This window comes from Apis cerana, linkage group LG6, assembly GCF_029169275.1.
Source record: "Apis cerana isolate GH-2021 linkage group LG6, AcerK_1.0, whole genome shotgun sequence".
In the NCBI taxonomy this organism is placed as follows: Eukaryota; Metazoa; Arthropoda; class Insecta; order Hymenoptera; family Apidae; genus Apis; species Apis cerana.
In genome coordinates, this window is record NC_083857.1 from 14,447,912 (window position 1) to 14,471,148 (window position 23,237).

General features: G+C 35.3%; 1 protein-coding gene across 6 annotated transcripts in view; it reads right to left on the reverse strand.

Moving 5' to 3' along the window:
- Positions 1–23,237, reverse strand: part of LOC108003266 (putative fatty acyl-CoA reductase CG5065) — a 39,370-nt gene that overhangs the window by 9,625 nt on the left and 6,508 nt on the right. The window contains exon 4 of one of the 6 annotated variants that reach the window (XM_017065421.3): positions 19,973–20,605. The exons of the other annotated variants lie outside the window; for them this stretch is intronic. Within the exon in view, the coding sequence (XP_016920910.2) occupies positions 20,272–20,605 (334 nt within the window). The 3' untranslated portion in view covers positions 19,973–20,271. Of the gene's footprint in view, positions 1–19,972; positions 20,606–23,237 lie in introns of those variants that run through there. 6 annotated transcript variants of the gene reach the window in all.

The window sequence follows — 23,237 nt, forward strand, 5'->3', positions numbered from 1 at the left end:
TAGACGCTTCCGTAAATTCATGCTCCATCCGTTCCATTTCGTTATCTTTTTAACCCTTTACCTCTCACTTCTTTCACGTGTCTATCGAAATAAAAAGTAAGAAATATCGCTACATCTACGTGTAAAAGAATTCAAATGTAATTCTGATACGTTTAAAGTGAAAGAACGAAATAATTTCTCAATTGAAGATAATTTTAATTAAAATTCATTTTGAAAAGATATTTTATCGATAGAAAGTATAATTAAATAAAATTAATGATATAAAATTTAAACTGTAATAAAAACTTATACCCGCGAATGAAATTTCTTTTAAGAGGTATTTTTTTTTTTTTTTTTTATAACGGAAAACAAAACGTGATCCGTGGAAAAATTTAACAAGAGAAGGAAAAATATAAAGAGAAAAGGAAACGATAGTTATCTTTGTGTTAATAGAAGTTGAGAAGAAAGCAAGTTAAACTCTTAATGGAATCTAGTGTCAGATACGAGATAAGGAAGTAAACTTCGATTGTGCAACTTTTAGATACCACAGTTGAATCAACTTGAGTAAGAAATGAGTGTTTTCTCGTTACTCATTACGAGTATCTTGTGCCTCCCCAAATTAAATAACTTGTATTATTATATAAAAATCTGGCAGATATTCTATATTAATTCAATTAATAATTCCGAATGTAATCATATACGGGTGTGATTATCTCTTATTTTAAAACTTACCAAATTGTATACTGATTTAATCAATTTCGCCAAACTATGCTGGAAAACTATGGAAAATTTTGGAATAGAAATTATTCTATCTTATTAATAATTATTTAACACTGTATTGAAGCACTATTTAAGTTTACACATTTATTTCTTAATAAATTTTAAATATTTTTATTATTTGAAAGTTCTTCTTTCATTTATCTTTTCTATTATTTATAAAAAACATCTCTGATCTTGATGATTTTTTAATAATACCAAAGTTATCATTCTGAATAAAAGAATCGTACTTGACAGTTCTTTTTCTTTTTCATTAAAAACTTTTTAAGAAAAATGTTTTTTCAAAAAGTTTCTTCGAAAGTTTGTTCAAACGATCGAAAACAGATTAAAAAAAAACTAATTTATTTCAATATAATATAATAAATCGATCAACAAAATGAGTTTTTATTTAATTTTGATTTCAGATGAGATTGAATTAAAATTAGAATTAACACGATTGTTAGAATTCCACATTGATATCGAACAAAAATTTATTTTATCTCTAGTTTTATACCGACTTTTGATTAAATTAGGTTAGATTAATATAACTTTTTAATATAGAACGATAACTTCACAACACTATTCAGTGATAATCTTGACAACGATTAAAAAATCATTGAAATCGAAGAATTTTCGTAAATATTTATTCTCTTCATATGAAAAACAACACGTTACACCATTTTCTCACGCAGAGAACATCTTTTACACATTTAGAACCTCCATATTGGAAACTTTGTCTACACGCAACCATGCTCGGATGATAACGTATGCAACAGATTTGAAACAATGTCACGGCATTCATAATAAATCATAGGTAAATTTCATCGCGTAATTTACAGAGAGCAGGAGACCATTAATAACCGTTGTAATACGGCGGAATACCATAATTTCAGTTTTGGTATCGCGGCTGTACCGGTAAATATTTGAGCGCGACATTAAAGAGGGCGCTCAAGTCGACGAAACCGGTGAATCGAAGCCAATTGTATCCGGCTGTTTCGAGGAGAGTCGACGCGAAAATACGTCTAAATCTTTAACGAGTCGAACACTTGGAGATCTACTCGGTCTTGCGTGAACGGTATAAGATTCTCGTTTCCGTGTTCACCAGATTGCACGCCAGAAACTTTGCTAGTTCCAGGTTGAGTGTAATAATATACGGTTTGTTAGAATCTCGTATTTAAGACTCCGAGTGGAGGCACGTGTACGAATTACTTGAACTTTGTCGTTTAAAATCGTTGCAACGGCTTTACTGGGTAATTCGATGTGTAAAGAGATAGCAGTGTTGCGCTTCAAGATCCAATTTGAGAAATTGGTGTTTAACTTTTGGATAGTTAAATCAATTACGTGAAATGCGAGGAAGAAGACGAATTCCTTTGTTGTATGTTGCTTATTGTATATTCCTTGTTGATTTTTAAAGAGGATTAATATGAGAATTAATACAAAGTTGGTCACGTATCATCTATGTATTATCTTATAAAAGTATAGAATGTTGATTTTGTATAAAAATCCGTAAATTGTAAGCAATTTAAATTTAACGTTAAACGAAGCAAAATAATAATAAATAAAACTCAATCTATTTCAATGTTAAAAAATATTTTAACGTTTATTTATTTTTTCTTTATTTTAGATAAATAACGAAGAAAGTTCATACATTATATATTTCAAAAAACGTCTATTAGCTTTGAGCAAAATAGTTTTTGATATTTCTCATTTTCATAAAAAAAAAATCTAAAATTTTATTCTTTGAAGTCAAATTTTCAACGTAGATGGATATTGTCGAAACAGAATTGGAACGATCGTAAGAGAAATGAGCAAGATCCGAAAATGTGATGTCAACGTGAAAGAATCGGTCGCTGAAGTCTTGACACGGTTACATGGGAAAGAGGAAGTTTGGTATGAGTGCAGATTTATGCACTCACTCGACCAACGTCGAGCTCGTCTTTCTTATGTAAATAGCAGAGCCATCTTGTTTACGCGAAGCCAGAGAGAATATCGCTAGGCAAAGACCGTATTTACCGGATTTTCATGTTCACTATGCGCAGTCGTCAAAAGAAAGTGCTTCGACTCGAATCAGACCGCGTTCATTGAAATAATGTGCTTAACTTTCTTTTTTCGAATATCAAATGTTTGCTAATTATTTTGCCAAATTGTGTATTTTGTCTTGCATATTTTTTTATTTTTTTAATTTTTGTAAAATAATTTGAATTAAAATTGTTCAGATAAAAATCGTGTAAACGAATTATTGATTTATACAAGGTATAAAAAGAAATTTACGAGGATTAGAAAGTTTGGATTTGATGAAAATTTATATAAATTAAATTAATTTAAATTTTCAATGGCTATATTTATGTATGTAATAAAACTAAAATAAAAGTAATTTAATATTTGTGTAACTACGATTTTTTTTGAAGAAATTTAAACGATAAATCACGAGAGGAATGATAATGGAAATATTAGTCAATCTGCGACGGTATGAATACCTAAGAATATCCGAGAAGAATATGTTAGGGCTAATGGATTACAACATGAATTGTATTATACAGGCTATTTAACTTGTGTCAGTTATAAATGAAACAACTTCGTAGAAGACAGTTTTCAGAGGATAACAAATTCCATGCTGCCGAAGTAACTTCTTCTGGGCGCCTTTGAAAAGCAAACGAACGATGAAAGATGATCCTCGCGTTAACTTTGACGGTAAACAGATTTCAAGCCAATCGATGAATAATCAGAAATCATTTTTTCTCTCTACTTTCGCCATTATTATAAAAATAAATAAAAATAGATATTATTATAAAAATTCATTACATGTAATTATGATAGAAATGATTGTTTTAAAATATGATTATATAATAATTTAAGATATGATAACCAAACGACATAAGAGTTAGAAAAAATCCTCACTTATTTTATCAATTATCCAATGGATATTACATTATCTCCTTTATCATTAAAATCGACTCAATTCCTACGAATTATGACGAAAAAAAACAACACGAATTCAAAGATATAATTCCGTTTAAATATATCGTGCTTTGATAGAGGTAAAGGTTACGTGACGTGCTTTTGCCGTCATCTTATCCCTACCACTTACATTAGACAGAGGCATGTCACGTGATACGATGCAATGCTCGACATTGGTTGAAGCTTAGTCACGTGATATATTTCTGTCTAATTTACAGTAGCAATGGGATAATAATGTCGCGTATTCTTCGTGGAAATTTGCCGCAAGGGAATCGAGCCACTTTTAATCATAAAGAGGGTAACTGCATCTCGTCCAACAAAATCCTCATACAAACCAAGTTATTTTATTTTATATTCGCAAACAATGAAATTTTGAAAATACATCGAAGAAGAAGAAAATCAGGGAAATTCGAAAAGGTACTGAATCAATATCGTTAATAAATTTAATTGCATCGATGTTTCGCCATTTTATTTTCGATCCTTGTTATGCATATTTTTTACAAATTCCACGTATCTCAGAGCGGAATAATTTTTACAAATTATCTGATTAGAGATAATGCAAAAAATGCACGCGTTATCGATGCATATGTTATCAGTTTGTTATTCCCCAAACTTTCAATTTCCATTTTCAAGCAATATCTCGAAATAAATCGCGAATCAAAGTTGCAAATAAAAAATTGGATTTTTCTCCCATTGATACCATTGGCGAAATAACTTTATGAAATCGCGTTGTTGACGATTCGTTTCAAATATTCATACGCGCGTTCAGCGTGCACGTTGTTTCGAATTGTAACGATAGCGTGTCGCGTTTGGCCACCGCGATAACACGATCCGGATATTTTGACGAAATCTATTCGTAAAAATTTCTCGTTCCGGCAGTGATTCGCTCTTCTTTTCTTTCTTTCTTCCTTTTTTTTTCCGTTTTTGATTTAAATATCAAAATCAATGGGCGTTCCATTAACAATGGATCAAGCTTGTTGCATGCATGCGATAGAATTCCAAGGATGAAACGTTAGTTTTCGTTCCCGTTAATTTACCGAGCATAAATATCGAACAGCACACAGCTTGTTCTTCTACATTTTGGTTAAATTGCGCGGAAACATTTCCGCCGTTGTAATGTTTCTCCATGAATGGAAAATAAACAGAGGTTGAGAAAAAAACAATAGCCGGATATTTGAGCAACTTGTGCCTCGAACTATTCCTGCGTATACGCGTTGACCCAGCCAGAATGCAAATATCGTGTGTCGAGAATGAGAGCAGATGTATGATTGTACTGATGCAATGTACGTTTAAATTTTTGGTTATTGTTCGTTAAAAGATAATATTTTATTTAGCAGATGAAATTCGAAAATCTGACTCATCTTAAATGCAATCTTACATCAAATCTTAAAAATGCAACATTGAAAATATTTCTGCGAATATTTTCGGAAAGAATAAAACATGACAATTGTGCATGTGTGGAAAAAAATTAGTGGAAAAATATCATTGACTGTTTTTTGATTATTAACTCTCAGGTTGGATCACTGGTACATTTTGTCTTCGAATTTCTTCGAATTTCACAAGATTGTATTATTCAAAATTAAGAAGAAAAAAGAAATTATCAAAGTTTATCGAATTTTTATTTCGACTTTACATCGCTCTTAAAATTGACTTTATAAACTCTCAGAGGTTCACGATACGAATAAAATTTCCTACATAGCGCTACAAACATTTTCTTCGAATTTCACTCTACTATTCACAATTAAGCAATAAAAAAAATCATACCAAAAGGATATCGAACGAGTAATCAACAACAACGATATAAAAGTTTGGTCGATCGCTTCAATTAGCTTTTCGAAAAATTCCCCATCGTAGATTTCCTTTAAAGAATGTGGGATAGCATAAAATAGGAGGAGGAATCAATTATTAAAAGATAAGCGTGTCGTTTTCTTTTCTCCCTCCCGGGCGAGTATATTAACACGCGAGCAATTCAACGTGAGCGCGCATGCGCAGTTCGAAATCCGTTAAAAACGGTCGCTGGAAAAGGACGGAGCGACGAAAGAGGCGAGAATCGGACGAACGATCACTGCTGAAATAATCTGTTCGACGAAATGTTAATGGTCGTGCAAGAATTAAGGGAAGAACGAAATTGTCCCTCGTTTCTACGAGATGAACTTTTCACCACAGTCGAATCGTGTATTAATTTCGCGGTCCATCTCGGCACAATGTTGTTTTATTCACACCTTTTATAGCGGATTTGAACGTTACCGGATCGTTTCACGAATTGTCGGCCAGCAATTGCGACGCTGGTTTTATTGTAATTGGGATTTTTATCTTTCCACGAAGGATTTTAAGAATGCATCGAAATTTAAATATACGAAATGCATTTGCATACCATTGTATTTATTATACGATTTACGTAATAATTAATTAGATTTAAGATTATTTAAAATATGGTGATACGACTATGAAACGTAAAATCTTCGATTGAGAAATTTAAATATATACGAAAATTAACGTTTCTCCCTTAAGTATAAAAATTCAACGCATCTGAAATAATCAGAAGATACCGCGATGCGAAATATTTGAATTTTTCGAATCCATTCTTCGATCGAGAGATTTAAATTGTAAAAAAAAAAAAAAAAAGAAAAACCTAGCAATTCATCATGGGATTAAAAACAAACAAGATATTAAATCATTAAAAAATTCGGGGAAAAAAAATTTCGAAATTTCCCGAGTAAATATAAAATATAAATCTTGCGTATTGTTTTACAATAAGAGTAAAAAAAAAAAAAAATCCAATATTCAGATTATAAGGGGACGAACTATGCTTCGAATAAATCAATTGAATTTCGATAAATCAATCGAATATTGGTCGCGAAAATAAATTTCCCTTTCCCCCTTTGGGATTTGTGTTCCCAAAATAAAAACGACGCCCGTTTTCGAAGAACGATCCTCCGTGTAAAAATCCGTGGGATACGGTGTGCGGATAAAAATATCCCTCTCCCCGATGAAGCGTTAATAGCAGCATTGATACCAAGGCACGAATTAAACGACGGCGCCTGTTTCATCTCCGAGCGGAAATTAATTTCGCTCATCTCGCTACCCGAGCACAGATCGAGCGCATTTTAACGAGAACCGTCCCGTTCCTTCTCGACAGATTAACGGTAACGAAGGACCATTCTCCCCTCCCCCCTTTGGCCTTGCATCTTCTCACCAGGAAACCAGTCACGTATACCAGTCGCCCCCCTCCTCCCGCCGTCTCGAAAACGTCGGCAACATTCGCTCTTCGTCGCGAAATTTTAATATTTTTTTAGAATTTTCAGAACCGTTCGGAGATAAATGTCACGCGCGATTCAATTAAAACTCATTTCCATTCTTTGTATTTGTCCAACTTTGATGGAATATCAGGAAAATCAAATGAAAGTTGATCGATAATATAATCAAAGAGAGAAATTTGTATATATTTATATATGGAGGGAGAGTTTCTAATGCTATCAAAATTTTGCGTTTCAAATTCCCACAACTTGCTTGGTTCAAGATATACGGCCGGACTTAACTTTATTATCCTTGCGTCCAACTATTGCAACAGTGAGAGCCGAGTTTATGCGCCGTATCCTCCTTTGTCGAGAAGAAACCCATTGGGACAACGCATGGTCAACTGTGTGTTCGCTAGTTATGCTTACAATGGGTCAACGAAACGCTATATTTCTAAAATAATAATAATATATTTTCTGCCCGAATAATTCCAACTTTTATCGTAATACCGCTTGTTCAACTAACTGAAACGAGGTAGGTGAATGAACAAAGGGTTAAGTTTGGGTTAGGTAACGTGAAACACCGTTGTGAAACATGGCAGCTTGTTAAGGAAACTGAAACAGAGCGTACACCGTATTGTTCCCCCCCACCATTTATTGAACTACACAGAACGATAGATGTGTTTTTGCAGAGTTTCCATAATTAATGGAGGGATGATGGAATATCACACGGGTTACCATGCCCCCCCCCCAAATCGATTGCAATTCGCGCAAATATTCAAAGCGAATATTCCATTCGAAACGAGACTGATTAATCGGTCATCTGGCTATCAGGTTGCACAAAGGTTGCGTTCCATTAAACGACGTGTCTTGTTGGATTAGGCTAATGTGATTCTCGAAATGAAATGAATAGAAAAAGAGGGGAGGACGAGTACACGATATTATTCGCCGATACGTGGAAAGAAAATGTAAAAAGGAAAGGATGGAAGGTGGAAAAAATTAGCATAATAATAGAACGCACGAAATTATACGGGCTCGATAGCGAAGGGACGAGGATAATCGACGAGGGCAGGGAGAACAAATACCGCATAGATATGAAGATAATACGAGTGCAACTAACACACACACACACACGCGCGTGATGCAACGTGCGAAATAATAAATGCAGGCGAATGCGGATCTTGCGGATGCAGACGTCGTAAACTGACGTCTTGTTGGCAATGAAACTCGAGATTTGTACTTTTGAGTCGATAAAATATTCCGGTCGATATTCGAGCTCGAATGGTAACAAACAAGAGGATAAGTCATATAGAGAGTATCTTGAGAAATTAATTTATCGTTCCATTTTTCAAATAGAGCGTGGATGCCTATGCTGCAGATCGTGACTTTTGAAAGGTTGAATGAATACGGTGTAAAAGAGGAATCTGCGCACACGTGCGCGTAATAGGGTTGCACAGTAAATGGCAAACAATTCGTTAGAACGGAGTTATTATCGTGTTTGTTAGGGAATCGTTGCCCCGTGAACGATGTTTATTTCGTAACGAGCGCACGATCACCGTAAATTATTATTTAGTCGACTGTAAAGTGTTTATCGAGATGCGGCGGAACCGAGAAAAATCGTTCGCATTCTACTTCGTTGATTTCAACGGAAACGACTCTTCTATTCGATGCAGAAGGCGATGCGCCAACTTCAATAAGAAACGATATTTAAGGTATACCGTTCGACACATCTTTATCCAATATAAATTGGAAAAATTAATTCTTTTCCGTTTTGCTGTTGGAAATTTTACACCGTTTCAGAGTGTGCTTTTGAGAGTTGTTGAAATTCGAAAATTATATTTTGTTAATGGATACTGCATCGAGAGCGAAAATTGAATCGAGAATTTCGCTTATACCTTGTTACAGAATGTACATATTTTATTATATAGAGTATTTTCGGTAGATCTCAAAATAGATACAAAAATATCTAGAGATTAAAAGTTATTTTTTAATTTACAAGCGACTTAAAGAGAGGACGTAAAATGGATAGATACAAAGAAATGCAAGACTATTACAAATAAAATAATAAATAAATCGTTAATGTATATAATTCAATATCGATCTTTGAGGTTTACGTGTATCGGCTAATTCGAAGATCAAAGAGTTATCAGAAGAGAGATACGTGCATAGTCCATGTCTACGCGAAAAGACAGCTTTTCCACGGTTGGGGTGCACCGCATAAATGATACATAAACACTAGCTGTAAGTGTGTACATAAGCGGGGGAAGCGTGAAGCTAGACACTATGCTACGTAACGAGATGCTTCACATAGCTGGGCAAACGTATGTACACGTAGAAATTGGAGACTACTCTCTCTCTTATCCCTTTGCCTGAATTAGTGTCGCCGTGTCTTTTCATCTCCTTTGCTTCGCAACGTCCTCTCAAGCTTTTTCTTCCTCTTCGTCGCGAGCGCTCCTGTGTCAATCTTTTTCACACTATGTACAGTTATTCTCAAGAATATTTAAACACTAGTTTTCACATGTTTTCATGTCTATTATTCTATAAACGAAAGCAGAAATGTTAGAGAATAAAGTATAAAAATATCGAAAAATAAAGAATTTTGTATAATTATGCAGTTGTTTAAATATTGAACTTCTTGTTTATAGAAATGTTTATTTGATTCGTTATCTCCAATTCAACGTACACAAATTTTTTTGTAAATAACCTATTACCTGAATATTTTTCGATGATGATTACGTATAACCACGTTCGAAATTTCATAAAATCATTCCAAAGCATGATGTTTCCATTGTCATTTAACGGGTAGAAAAAGAAAAAAAGAAAAAAAGAGATATTTTCGCATGCATTCCACAAAGAGACACGGATAATTTCGTTTCGACCGTTAGCCACGAAAACGTTACGATACATCAAGAGGAGTGAAGATTATCCCGGTGAAAAATGGCGATCTTTTTCTTCCATTTTGCCGACATCAAGTTACCGCGTGCAATATACAGCTTATAGGTTAGATACGCGCATCACAACGTGTGAAGCGTTTCGTTACACCTCGATTCCGGAAATGTATTCTTCCATTTTGAAACGCGGGAAGAAGATGCACGTCACTCTGCCTGGCGGCGTTTTTTAACACTTTCCACGCGAAAAGCTATGGAAAAGAAATGAAAAGCGGCCGTTATAAAGGATGCATTGATGTCTGAAACTTTGTGTGCTCGTTCGCGCCCCCTCTCCCTTGCTTCGATGCTCTGTGTAAGAAACGACGAACCGCGATATCTATCGGAAAAAAGAGAGAAGAAAAAAGAAAATTCTACTTCAGAACTAGTGCTTTTAACTCGTGGAATTGCTCGTTCGAAATTATTTTTACGTTGAAAGGGTATTCCTAATCGCTGGAACAATCCTCTTTACTCGTTCAATGAAATAATTTTCTGCAAGTAAAGGGAGTATTGAAAGGGAAAAACATTTCAACGATATTAATGAAAATTATTATCGATGCACAACTTTTCCAACTTTCGTGAAGATGAAATTCAAGAAAAAAGGCGTATCATAATTTTATTGGAATAAGTTGGAATTACAAGGAGCAACACTTGCTGTTTCTCTGCAAGGATAATGCGGCAGACAATAATAATAATTATTCGCCTCGCAGTGCTTGTAATTGCCTGGTATAACTCGTGATTCCGCGATGTCCGCCACACATACGAAGTTTGCATACGGAGTGTTCTGTGAACAGAGAGGGCGCTCTGTCGTGGAAACTTGCTCTGTAATGCGGTTATTTCGTGACTCTCTCCCGATTTCTGCCGAGATCGCGAATAAATATTAATTCCTCTCGAAATTTTTTTCTTTTTAACTTTTATACACAATAGTTTCTCTCTTTTTCGAAATATATAAAACTCTCTATAGGACGATATATTTTAACTAGTCTTGCAAGAGAAAATCTATCACAATAGATAATTTCCAAAATGATAAACGTGTATAGATGATTTTTTATCAAATTGATATCCTTTCAAGCTGATCAAGTGGTCTTTTTTCATCTGTGTATAAAAATATTTATCCGATCCAAACAATTTTACGAATTTCTTCATAATACTCAATACGTTTTTATTGAGATTTAAGTAATCTGAACCAAATTCAAATTCTGTCCCTATCGAATCGTGATCTCTATTGGTTAACCAATAGACCAAAAGCTTTGGCCATTTCATTTACTCTTCCACAGGTCTGCGCGTGACGACTGCCACGAACCGTAACAGTTTCAACGGAACGTTTCAAACTATTCTCGCTCTTTTCTCGATTATCAGCGCATGCGCACGCGAGGGGATACTCAACTCTGGCTCATTTGGCCGGTCGTCGGTAACGTTTCGCGCGATAATCTCGATGTTATCTCGATGATTCGCTTTGCACAGTAACGAAGAAACTTGGGGAGGAGCTTTCCACGATCCGGGCAAAAGCTGATGAGCATTCGCGCGTATCCATTAGAGATTAATCAGATCGGTGACGAAGATATCATTCCGTTATTTTATTCCGGTGTAATTTTTTCTAATTTTTTCTCGAAATATAATTTTGCTGGATAAGAAAACAATTAGTCAATTTTGAGGCGAAAGAGATCAGTGCATTTAAGAATTGTTAGAGAAGATTTATCGCGGGCTTCATAATTAATTGATTAAAAATTATTGTTTGTACGAATTGAAATTGTAATTTTAAATCGTAGCTTTTGCATCGATGTAAATAAATAAATAAATTTTAATTTTATGCGGATATTATAAGCGTCGATACAATATTTTTTAATAATTTACGATTGATTAATAATTAATTAATACTTCTTGTTTGTTTGAATAATAATAATAATAATAATAATAATAATAAAAAAGAATCTCCCTCCAAGCTCGAAGCTCGATAATAATTTCAAAATTTTTGCGATTATACAAACAACCGAGAGACAAAATAAATAAATAAATAAAATTTATCATAACTCGTTTCGTTTAAAATCGAGAGGAAATATCGTACCCGATATTTACCAATCAACGATTCATTCAACGTTGTAATTCCTCCAAGCCCATATTTACCCGAATTAAGACCCCCTCGCCGAGTTGGCAAAGTAATGGCAAAAGTATCACGGCATTAATTACTCGCTTCTCGAGTCAAAGTTTATTTGGCTGTATTAATTATGCAGCCAGCGTCCTCCTCTCCCCCCTCCTTCTCTCTGTACCTCGCTGTTCGCAAGATGATCGTGTCGTTGAATCGGAGATTATTCGAGATCTCGAGTGTGGGGAGGGAGAAGCGGCGTGCATACCGCTACTTATACGATAAAGTTTAACCAAAGTCGGGAGATCTGTTTATTCGGCCAAAATCGCTCAACTTATCCGGTTCAAGGCTCAAGATTTATCCGATCGTGGAAATCTCGAATGTTTCCCAATTTAATTCAAACGCGTTAGGGATACGAAAAAAGAAAAACAATTAATAATTGAGAAGGAAAAAAAGAAAAGAAAAAGCGGTGGATAATTCTTAACAAGATTTACAAGGTTTACGAAAAAAGGAAAGAGCGGAAAATGACGTTGCTACGTGATGAAGAGTCTATCGAGTCGATCGACATAAAGGAGGATTTTCAATTAAGATTTCACTCGAGAGAACGGACTGCTGTTCTCCTCCGTGGATGGCGCGACGATCGAGAGGGAGAGAGAGAGAGAAAGAGAAAGAGGGAAACAGAGGAGGCACAAAAAGGTTGGCTGAACGCGGCGAGAGTGTAGATTAACCGACGCGTCTGTGGCTCGCAATGGGGAAAGCTGCTTACCTCCTCGAGAAGTCTACGCTACTCCAGCAACTGTGCTACACCTACTCCCTTTGAATTCGCGCAACTTTGCCCGAGGTTCTTGCACAATGCCAACTATAACTTATGCGCCACCCCTTCCTTCGCTCGAGTATGCGTGCATCACTCTTTCATTCCCTTCAAACCTTCTCGCGGTTTACCTTTGCAAAGGGACCCACTCACCGCGTGTGTACACTTTTTCCTCGAGGCGGAATACCGCTCGATCCTATATTTGCCGCCTACGTTTCGATACCCGATTTTTCGTCCCATCTGCCTTCTTCTCTCTCTAGTTTCTCTTTCTTTCTTTCTTTTTTTTTTTCTTTTCGCCAAGAACAAAGAAGAATATTCCGCTCTTTCGATTTGTACTTGTTCTTTCTTCGGCCGACGTTTCCCGATATTATCCACGCGTTGCTTTCCCCTTCTCGAGTATTCGAGAAGATCATGCGAACGGTTTAATTTATTCTCTCGACACGGAGGAAGAAGAGGGGAAAAAAAGTTGGGAAAAGGTTTTTAACGCGTCTCCTTTTTTTTTCTTTTTTAGCTACCATTTGTATTCGTAACCGGTTTTTAACCGATTTTTCTCTATTTTTATTCCTTCCTCCCCCCTCTTTTTTTTTCCCGCTACTCTTTTTCGCCCGTCTTCTTTTCCTTCGTTGTTATACAGTGAAGCGAAACGGCGGGTTGGAAAAAGCTCGCGTGAACTTGGCGCCTGTTTTTAAAAGCAGAATTTTCTTTTTTTAACTAAGTTTCTCCACCTGCAAATCATATCCTCGTGCAATTTCGGTCGATAAAATTTTAACAGATTTCAATCAAACGCTTTGCACATCCTGTCGTAGAATTCTCGTGTTAGAAATCGTGTACCATTTTAATTTTCATCCCTGGAATGTTTCTCCCATCATCTTTCACGGTTCGAGGAATTTTGCATCGAGTAAACAAATTCGCGTAATTTTGCCAAGGAGTCGAATAAGAAAGAAGGAATGAAAGGGTACGAAACGGGTGATACAGAAAGGGAAGAGGCGAGCTCCATTTCGATAAACATCTCTCCCGTTAATCCGGCGAAAATCGGACAAGATTTCGCGGATAAATATAACGAGCATAAAAGAACATTCCTTCAAGAAAGCTTTCCAATAGCTCTCTCTCTCTCTCTCTATTTCTCTTTATCTCGTGGAATCTCGAATAAATCGGGAATTTTAATAACGATCAAGTTCGAAGCTTTGTAAAATTTTTAATAAATTAAATATTGTCGTCCATGGATTTTTATGCAAATATAATTTTTTATTCGTTACATTCGTTTCGGATATTTCGTACGAGCGACATAGAATTAATTAATTATGTTTTCAATATTTCCCCGATGTTAATTTAATACGATAATATTTGAACAAATTTAATCATCGTTTTAAACAACAATTATCCGTACAGCTTCATCGGGAAAAACTTTTTTCGCAATATTTATAATTTTATTATGCAACGGAATCTAGCTAATAAAATTACTTTCACGTATTCGCTTTGATGCATTTCGTTTAATGATAATTTTTTACCGATCTCGTCATCGAGATGTGTACAGCCATTTTGGTTTCGATCGGTCTCGAGTCTGAATTTAGAACAATGAATTTGACGTTTATGTCGATGACGAATTAAAAAAAATTACTCGCGAAGAGCGAATAAATTAAGAGCCGCGCCCGTTTCTTTGCCATCGAGTTTCCTTCCGACGGATTATCAAACACGGTAGCGCGCGAAATTGGGTGGGTGTTCCATTGTAATTGGAAGATTAATCCTCCCCGGTGACGATTCTATTTTCCAAGAAAATAGCGCCCCCTTCGCGGCGGTGCCGCTAGAAATCGAATAAACCAACGAGACGTGTCGAGGGATCAAGTGGAATAAGGATACGTAACAAGGGAGCGTGGCGTGCTTTCTTTGGCGTCCAATTAATACGATGCCGTTCGAAGCGGGCCGAAATCGCGAAATACCGGAAACGAGGTAAATTTGTCGCCACTGAGAACCCGGCCAAATCCTGTTCCTACTCTTTTTTTCCATCCCCAGAGAGAGTTCGAGTTTCTGTCACTCTTCGAGAAATAAGCTCTTGGGTTCTGATCCTTGCGAAGAGGGAATGGAAATGGGGCTGAATCCAAACGTTGATATTTTTCGGTCGATTGTACCCGGTATTCGTTACATTTTACGTTGATTCGATTAATAAGTTGGGATGAAAATTTGATTTGTGCAAAGGAAATCAAGAATGATTTTCGTTTTTTTTTTTTTTTGAATATAATTTTGTAATAGTTACGAGCAAGATTATGAATTATTCGAGTTTTAATGTTCTGTTATAAAATATATTTCCATTGTGCATCGAAAATTTGATTGGTTTAATCTCAATGAGATTTTTCGTCGGAAAAATAAATTACGCCAACCCATTACATTCTATTTACATGAAAATTTCATTAACCTGTGGCCACTGGAAAAAATTTTTCTACGTTTGCTTTTTTTTTCGTTAATAAATTTTAAACACGAAAATCCATGGAATAATTTCTTCCCGATGTAATTTGTAAACACACCAATCAAACCATTAACAAGTTCTCAAATATAACATCAAGATTCACGTTAGAAACAAAATTGAATATTTTTTGGAACCTCTTTTTTACTTTTGAAACGTTGATATTACCTCGAAAAATTCGAGAGATTGGTTTAACGATTAAATAATACCTTTTATTCCGGAGATAGCTAATACGTTAAACGGAATCGTCATTACATATTCACGCTCGACATAACCTCAAAAATAATACGCGCGCCCTCTCATCCGCGTGAAAATTATTTGACGCGGAAATGTATATCCGAAATGAAATCTCCCCCCTCCGTTCCGCGGTCGTTAATCCAATGATTATTTTCGCTTTGTTATTCGTCGCGGTTACACTCGATGCCGAAACCGAGATATCGTTTTTGTTATCTATTCTACGATTAATCGTCGAATCGAGAGTATTCGTTTTTCGGATGTTATCGCGCGTAAAAGCAGAGGGAAAGGAACAACACCGCGAGGATAAAAATTACAGGTTATGTCGCGGGAATAAAGAAGTTTCAACGGGCGTCGTAATTTTGTCGCGATATATTTCATCTTGGAACTGCGTTAATTACGAAAAAAACTTGCAAAATAAACACAAACATACGAATTTCAAGCAAGCGAAAAATGCAGTTCTTTCCTCGCTTCTTTAAAGAGATATATTTCTCTCTCTCTCTTTCTCTCTCTCTTCTGGAATAGATTTTGAAATTTTGAATTTTCGAAATGAAATAAGGTACATTCGACGTGTATATACAACCACGTCGAGCTAATAAATAAGTTTTTAATTTGAAATTTGAAAATTGAAGAGAACGATTCGAGGATAAATTATTCTCGGTCGAACGAAATAAAACGAGGGAATAAAATTTTTGCACGCAATTCGATGACAGTTACGTTCGTAATTTTCCATTTCGTCTCGTTTTCGAAGGACGAATGTTCAATCTACGATCTAGAATATTTCACGCCCCCTTTCAGCCTCGAAAGGAACAACGAAGAATTTCCGTGGCTATGGTGGGGGAAGAGAGAGAGAGTGGGGATGTACGTTTGAATAGCGGAATAAACGTAAACGGGTCGTTTACGATATAAAGAGAAGAATTTCGTTTCCGGCAAGAATGTCATCGTTTTAAGCGATGCATGAAGACGAATGAAATCTACGAGAGAATTTTTGGCGAAACAGGCCGAGGAAAGGAGATATTCGCTTATATTCGCTTCACATCGCGTATCCGTGAATCGCTTTGAACAGGGTCCCTTCGCAAACATGGCGAGTCGTATGATAATTTTTATCCAGGCAGACGAGCGAAAGTCACGAGGTCGAAGATAAAACTTCGGTCAAAAAGGGACGAAAGTCATTTTTCATCGAATCAAAGAGGGTTATTTATATTAATTCGGGGGATAAAAACGGAGAAAGGGAAGAAATCGTATTAAAAATATTATCGTCGAAGAATCAGAGTGTTGCGGAGATAAGTGGGTAAATATTGGCAGAAATATATTTCTGTAAAAAGTGACGAAGAATCGATGGAATATAATGAGTTGTCGAGAGATTCAGATTTAAATTCAGATTTAAGGTCCTCGTATATTTTTCCTGAAGAATTAGATATAAGCAAGAGCATTCCTTAACGATGAACTTAGATTCTCTCGTATTTTAACTCGAAAGACCGAACGCAATTTATCTGGATTTATTATTTATATATAACACTTTTATATTTTCAAAGTGAACGAGTATTACACAAAAATGACAAACTTAAAGGAAGTAAAGATCTTGATTCGAAATAGCTCAAAAATTAAAATCAAATGGACGCAGGGATTTTTACAATTTAATGCTTTCCAAGAGTCGGATTAAAATGGGAAGGTACGAAGCAAAGTGGCAAAGTGACGAAGAAGACATCCAAGAAGGTAGCCTTAATGGCGGCGGAGTGGCGAGATTGAATCTCGAAGAAGAGATCCTTACATCCTTTTCCTCGCTTCTACATTTCCCTGAAAATAAAGCGGAACAGGGATCACTTTGACGTTCCTTCACCGGGACACAAGATTTTGTCGTGGAACCAACTCCAGCCACTCGGCCAGAGAGGCAATTCGTATACGTAAATATACATTACATTTTATTCATTCTCGTCGCAATGAAATTGAATACCTTCTTCCGCTCGCGTCTCCTTCCATTCCACCCCATCCTTCGTCTCCCCCACCGTCTTTTGATCTTTCTCGCTCCCTCTTCTTTTCTCTCTTTCTCTCATTCTCCGTCCTCGCATTTCGGTTGTGCACCGAAGGCAAAGCAGGCAACCAGCCAGCCAGTCAGAACTTCCGTTCCACGGGAACAGACGTTCCCCTCCCAAATTATTATTATTCCAACCACCACGTCCAATTATATCTCTGTGAAACTAATCTGTAAGTTTCTTTGTTAAATTTCGCGCTCGCAACTGGTAACAGGATTTTAAAAGCATAACTCGCCTGCCTCCCCGTGCAGTCACGCGAGCCAACCAAGTTCCTTGATGGAACACCAGGGAGGGGGAAGAGGGTGGGGGAAGAGGATGAGGGAAGGGAGAGGGGTGCGCGCGAAACCGTGGCCAGGTTTATTGCTCCTTCGTTACGCTGATGGGAATATTAAGGACTGCCATCTTCCAGGATTTATACATATACGTATACATATATATATATCGTACTTAACGAGCGACATTCATCATGCCATACACCATGAGAATGGAATCGATGCCACGCGTTTTCGTAAATGTGAATTAATGTGTCTGGGCGGGCGTGTTTCGTCCTCCCTCTTTAGTCTATCTTGCGTGTACGTAAAATTGATACTTATTTATTGGCGAGTTATTCGAAACTCGATTACTTTCACGATGCTACTTTATTTTTTTTTTTTTTTCGTTCGTACACCAGAGTCTACCGATTGTCAAAATTTCTCAATTTCTCTTAAAATTTTCAATTTAACTACTTCCACCTTTTTTCGATCGTAGATACTATAATTATCGTCAAAATTGATCCCCAAAATCTTTGAATCCTAATTTCGCTAAAAGGAATCAAACGATAATTAGAGCTACGTTAAAAAGCGAATTCTCTGAATTAAATTTTCACGCTTATCTATAGGAAGCATATAAAAAAAAGGATCATATTTTTCTTAAAATTTTATTGAAAAAAATTTCCTTTTACCCTGCACGCAAGCACAAAAGGGTTAATTACTTCCGCCTTTTATCTTACTTCGTGACGAGGGGTCGAAAAAGAAAAATCGAAATTTATTATTACACCAGAGGCAGAAAGGAGGCGTTTCTGCATTTTTGGCGGATCGCGAGGCGCGATAAACGGTGGAACGCGTTGCATAAGGTGGTACACGTGAGAGATATGTGTTTCCTTGGCTTTACGCGAAGGCAACCGCCAGTAGATGTTCCCCGGCAAACTTTCACCCGGTAATAGCATTCTCTCGTGCATGTGCGTCTTGCACGATTCTCACGAATATTTGCCATACACTCCGCCCGTTTGCAACCGTATTTATGTGTTCGCTGGTTGGAATACCAATGTATCGTAAATTACACCCCATATAGTTGTTTTTGGATTTTATTTCATTTTTCACTCTTCCTTCTTGCTCTAAATTTCAAACGTCTCTCTTTGACAAAATTAAAAATTATCTTTCTTGGGGATCGAGTTGGATAGAATTTTTTTTTTTTTTTTGTTTACTCTCGATGTTTATATTGCACTTATGGTACATTTTTCGATAAAAACATTTGACTTTTGCACGTGAAATAATCGATTTTACGAATCTATAAAACCATCTAGAAATACGTAAATAAATATACAATTGAATAATGTTTGTCGTTCGTCGATTTTAAACTGGATAAATACACCGAAATATTTCAATATTATTTTTTGTGTTGTTATTAAAAAGAAATATTTTTTTTGAAATTCAACGTGTAAAAAAGTGATATTAATAAATTGGTGTAAAAATTTAAGATCGGCAAATATAAAAAATATAAAAAATAATCAAATTTAAATTAATCAAATCTATTTTAAATTATAAACATTGATAGTCTCTACAAATTTAAACAAGTTGATTTATCAAAAATCATTCTTTAAAAGTTAACCATCTATATGGAATGCACTCTGTCCAAAGACGATCAAACTTTGAGAGTTGAAATGGAAATGCCAGAGGACAATCGAAATTAAATTGACCTGATTAATAATAGTGATATTGAGGAACACGAGGCAATTTCTGTCCATTTACAGAAACAATCCTGTCAAGAAATTTTTTTAATTTTGTACTTCATTCAAAATATCACGTCCAACTCGAAAATATAACAGCTTTCTAAAACGAGCACAAAGCTACTTTCAATCAAAATTAAACGTGAAATTAAAAAGGCTATTCTCGAGATTAAAAACTGAATAGTCTTAAAGATATCAATGTTACTTTGATTAAAATGGCACGATTAAATTTTTAAAAAAAGAAAGATGAGAACGTATTTGTTTTCTTCTTGTGTACAAATTTCTTTTCTTATTCAAATTAACTCGTTAGATCATAGTGTTATACGATCAAATTGTATGAAAGAGAATAAAAGATTTAACAAACTTCCGTTTGTAAATGATGTCTTTCTCTCTTACCAGAGTGGAACGTCTTCAAGGAAAAATTATTTTTAACGATTCTCGCGTGACGCGAAAATTTTTTTCGTGTCGGTAAAGATAATTCTGGTTTTATCTGAAAATTTATGAAAATAAAGAGACTTTTCTAAATTGTACACTTAAATTATATTATAATTACATTGCTTTCTTTTTTATAATTATATACATTGGAATCATTTTTAAAAAAAGATTTTACATAAATATACTATCTATCTTAGATAACAATATCTTCTTACTTTCGCAATATTATACAATCGTTTTCTTCTTTCGAAAAAATCTAATTTTCTAATTTAAGTCCTTTTCATTTACTCTAGCATTCTAAAATACCGAAGCACAGGCTTCTGGCTATTTTAAACTTACATTTAAGTCGCGGACAAATGACATCTTCGAAGTTAAAAATTTCAGAATTCGGTGTGCTTTGCGAGTACGTGATATCCACTGAAGAAGAACGTGCAAAAGAGGAGCGCGGCGATAAGAAGGAGAAAAAGTAGTCGGAAGATTTTTATGAGGCTGATATTACCCTCGTCCACGCAATACTTTTTGGCAGCTGCCGCAGCGCAGAGAGCGTAACTGTCGACGTCGATTTCCGTGGAAACCGGAAATATATCTTGGTCCTCCGTAGCGAGACGTTGTTGAACCAGATACACGCGATTCCTCTCTACTGACCAAACTCTTGATGAAATTGACTCAACGGATCGAAGCGCATCACGGACTCTTTGATACTGCACGAGAAATCTGCGAAGAAGCTTATTTTTAGTAAGATTTTACTGATCTCCTCTCTTTCTTCAAATCCTATCCATCGTTCTTATTTCTAATTTAAACTATTCCAATCTGTTTTCTGAAAATTTTAATAAAATTTCATTTATCATTTATATTTTAATAGATTTTTAATTTAACTTTTCGCGCTATAATTGTTTTCTTCAAGAGTTTATATAGTCATATTATAAAATGTAAATAATTAATATTAATTTAATGATCAATGTATAACGTATTATTATTCTCTGAAGCTCGGAAAATAATTTCCGGGAAAGGATGTTTTTGCTCCTCAATCTTTGTTACTATGCCTACAAGGCAAAATTCATGTCTAACCTATTTGTCTCCGCTTCCACGTGCGCTGTGTATTATGCGCAGGTTATAATTAGTCAAAAGTATATTGTTCCATTGTTTAATCGATTAGCGCAATTAGATGCAGCAGCGCGCTATAATTTCCTCCGAGCTGATAAACGGTTGCAGACGTCGCGTTCACGGCAACCATGTGCAACATGTCCCTATATTGTTCATCCGTGTAGATCGATGGGATGCACTCGATTTCACTTTTCGGTCATCCGACGTAATTGCGAAAGTTCGTTCACCGGATGCCGTTTCACTTCTCTCGAGTAATAAAGACGCGTAAGTTCTTACGAGCAACGCAGCTTCGAGACATTTAACTTGGAAACGAATTTACGATTTTCCGATGAGCCGCGAAATCGAATTCCCGACGAAATATTCGTTCGAAACTTTGCATTCGAAGCTGTTCGACAGTTGACTACGGATCGAATGGTAGACAATCGCGGGCAACGTTCGGCAAGTTTCGGCTAACATCGACAAGTCTCGGCTACCAGCCTATATATGGATAGCTTCAGTCGGGTCTAGAGGTCTCTCAAATCCTCACTTCACTAGTTTTGCTGACGTTAATTTTGGCTTTATCATTTCCAGGGGTAAATGAAAAGTATTAGCTTAAAGTATCAAGTTTCAATTTATCATTTTTGCTAATTTCGCAATTCTTAACTTTCCTTTCGATATTATCACCAAGCAATAGTTTGGTAGACGATGAAATAGGCAATGTAAAAAGTAGGATAAAATCCAAATCTCTTTCTTCGCTAATTTCGTAGACTTAATTTTTATTTTAACGTTATTTCATGGGCAACTATGCGTAATAGAAATTATAATAGAACTTTAATGGAACCTACTTTGGAAGTTTCATAGGCTTTAACTTTGTTTTCAGTATTGCTCATGGCCATTTGCTGGTAACAGAAAATGTAATAGATCTAATATAAGGGTCACTTTATTAACGTTAGTTTTGCTTTCAGCATAACCATAAGCAATATGTAATGTAATAAGCTCATTAAAGTCCAACGTTTCAAAGTTTTATTCTAATAGTTTCACTACTCGTAGTTTTATCGTCATCATTAATCGGTAGTAAACTAAAATCTAAAGTTAAAAGTACCCACTCCACTAATTTCACGTAACTTCTCATTAATTGCAAGCACGGGCAACAGGTAACGCAATATGTAATTATAGATTTCAAATTTTAAGTCCTCATTAGTTTTACCTCAGTATTGCTTACGGACATCCATGGCCGTAAAATAATAGATTGAACAATAACCTTCTATGTATTTTGCATTAACTCTTATGTCAATATCCAAAATTTAATAAATGTTTAACTCTCAAAATGGATAAAAACTTCTAAAAGAATCAAGTATAATTAAAGAAATATTTTTCTTTCCACTTACCTTAACTCAAAGCGCAATTTTTTTGCGATTTTATAATGTCGCAAGCAGCATGATTACTGTAATTAAGGTCAAAGGGATGCAAGTGTACTAAATCACCGACATCTTTCTATCCTTTTACTCTAAAGAAAGAAGACATTGAAAAGGAGCGAGGCGAGGCAAGATGAGGCATTATTTACTCGTTCATTAAATAATTAAGATTTACCCGTTGATTTAAACATATATGCAAACTGAAACAAGCTTCAAAGAAACACGAGGTCAATTGAAATTAACAGTTTCAAACTAACATGCTAGTGTACGTAAATAGCAGCATTATTGTGTCTCACTGAATCTCGTTCTCATTACGCTACACTAATTCACTTTATTTTATAATGTCTATGGCATACTACGATCTTATAACGGTAATATTAAAGCCTTTATTATTGTCAAGTATGAAACCATGCGACTCGGTTATTAATATTGCCGTTGTTTACGCAAGAATGAATTTAATTATGAATGTATTAACTCTCAAGCCACTGGTTTCGCAAAAATCCGAATTATTTCCCTCCATTTTACCAAACTACATCCGTTTTATGATAAAAATGTTCATAACCTCTAAAATACCTTTTATTTTACCTTTTATCAAAGCATGTCCGTTTTATGATAAAAACATTAAAGATCGCCTTCCAAAATACCTTTTATTTATTACCAAAACTTCTATTTCGTTCCATATAACGATGCCTTTCGTTCATCATCGAACTTTCTTTTAACTTTTTCTACTCTTCCGATGAACTAAAAAACCAAATTATATATTAATCAACGTTCTCATTGAAAAATATAACCTTTGTTTTATTAATCATTAATAACTAAAGAATTCACAATATCAAAAAAAATAATAA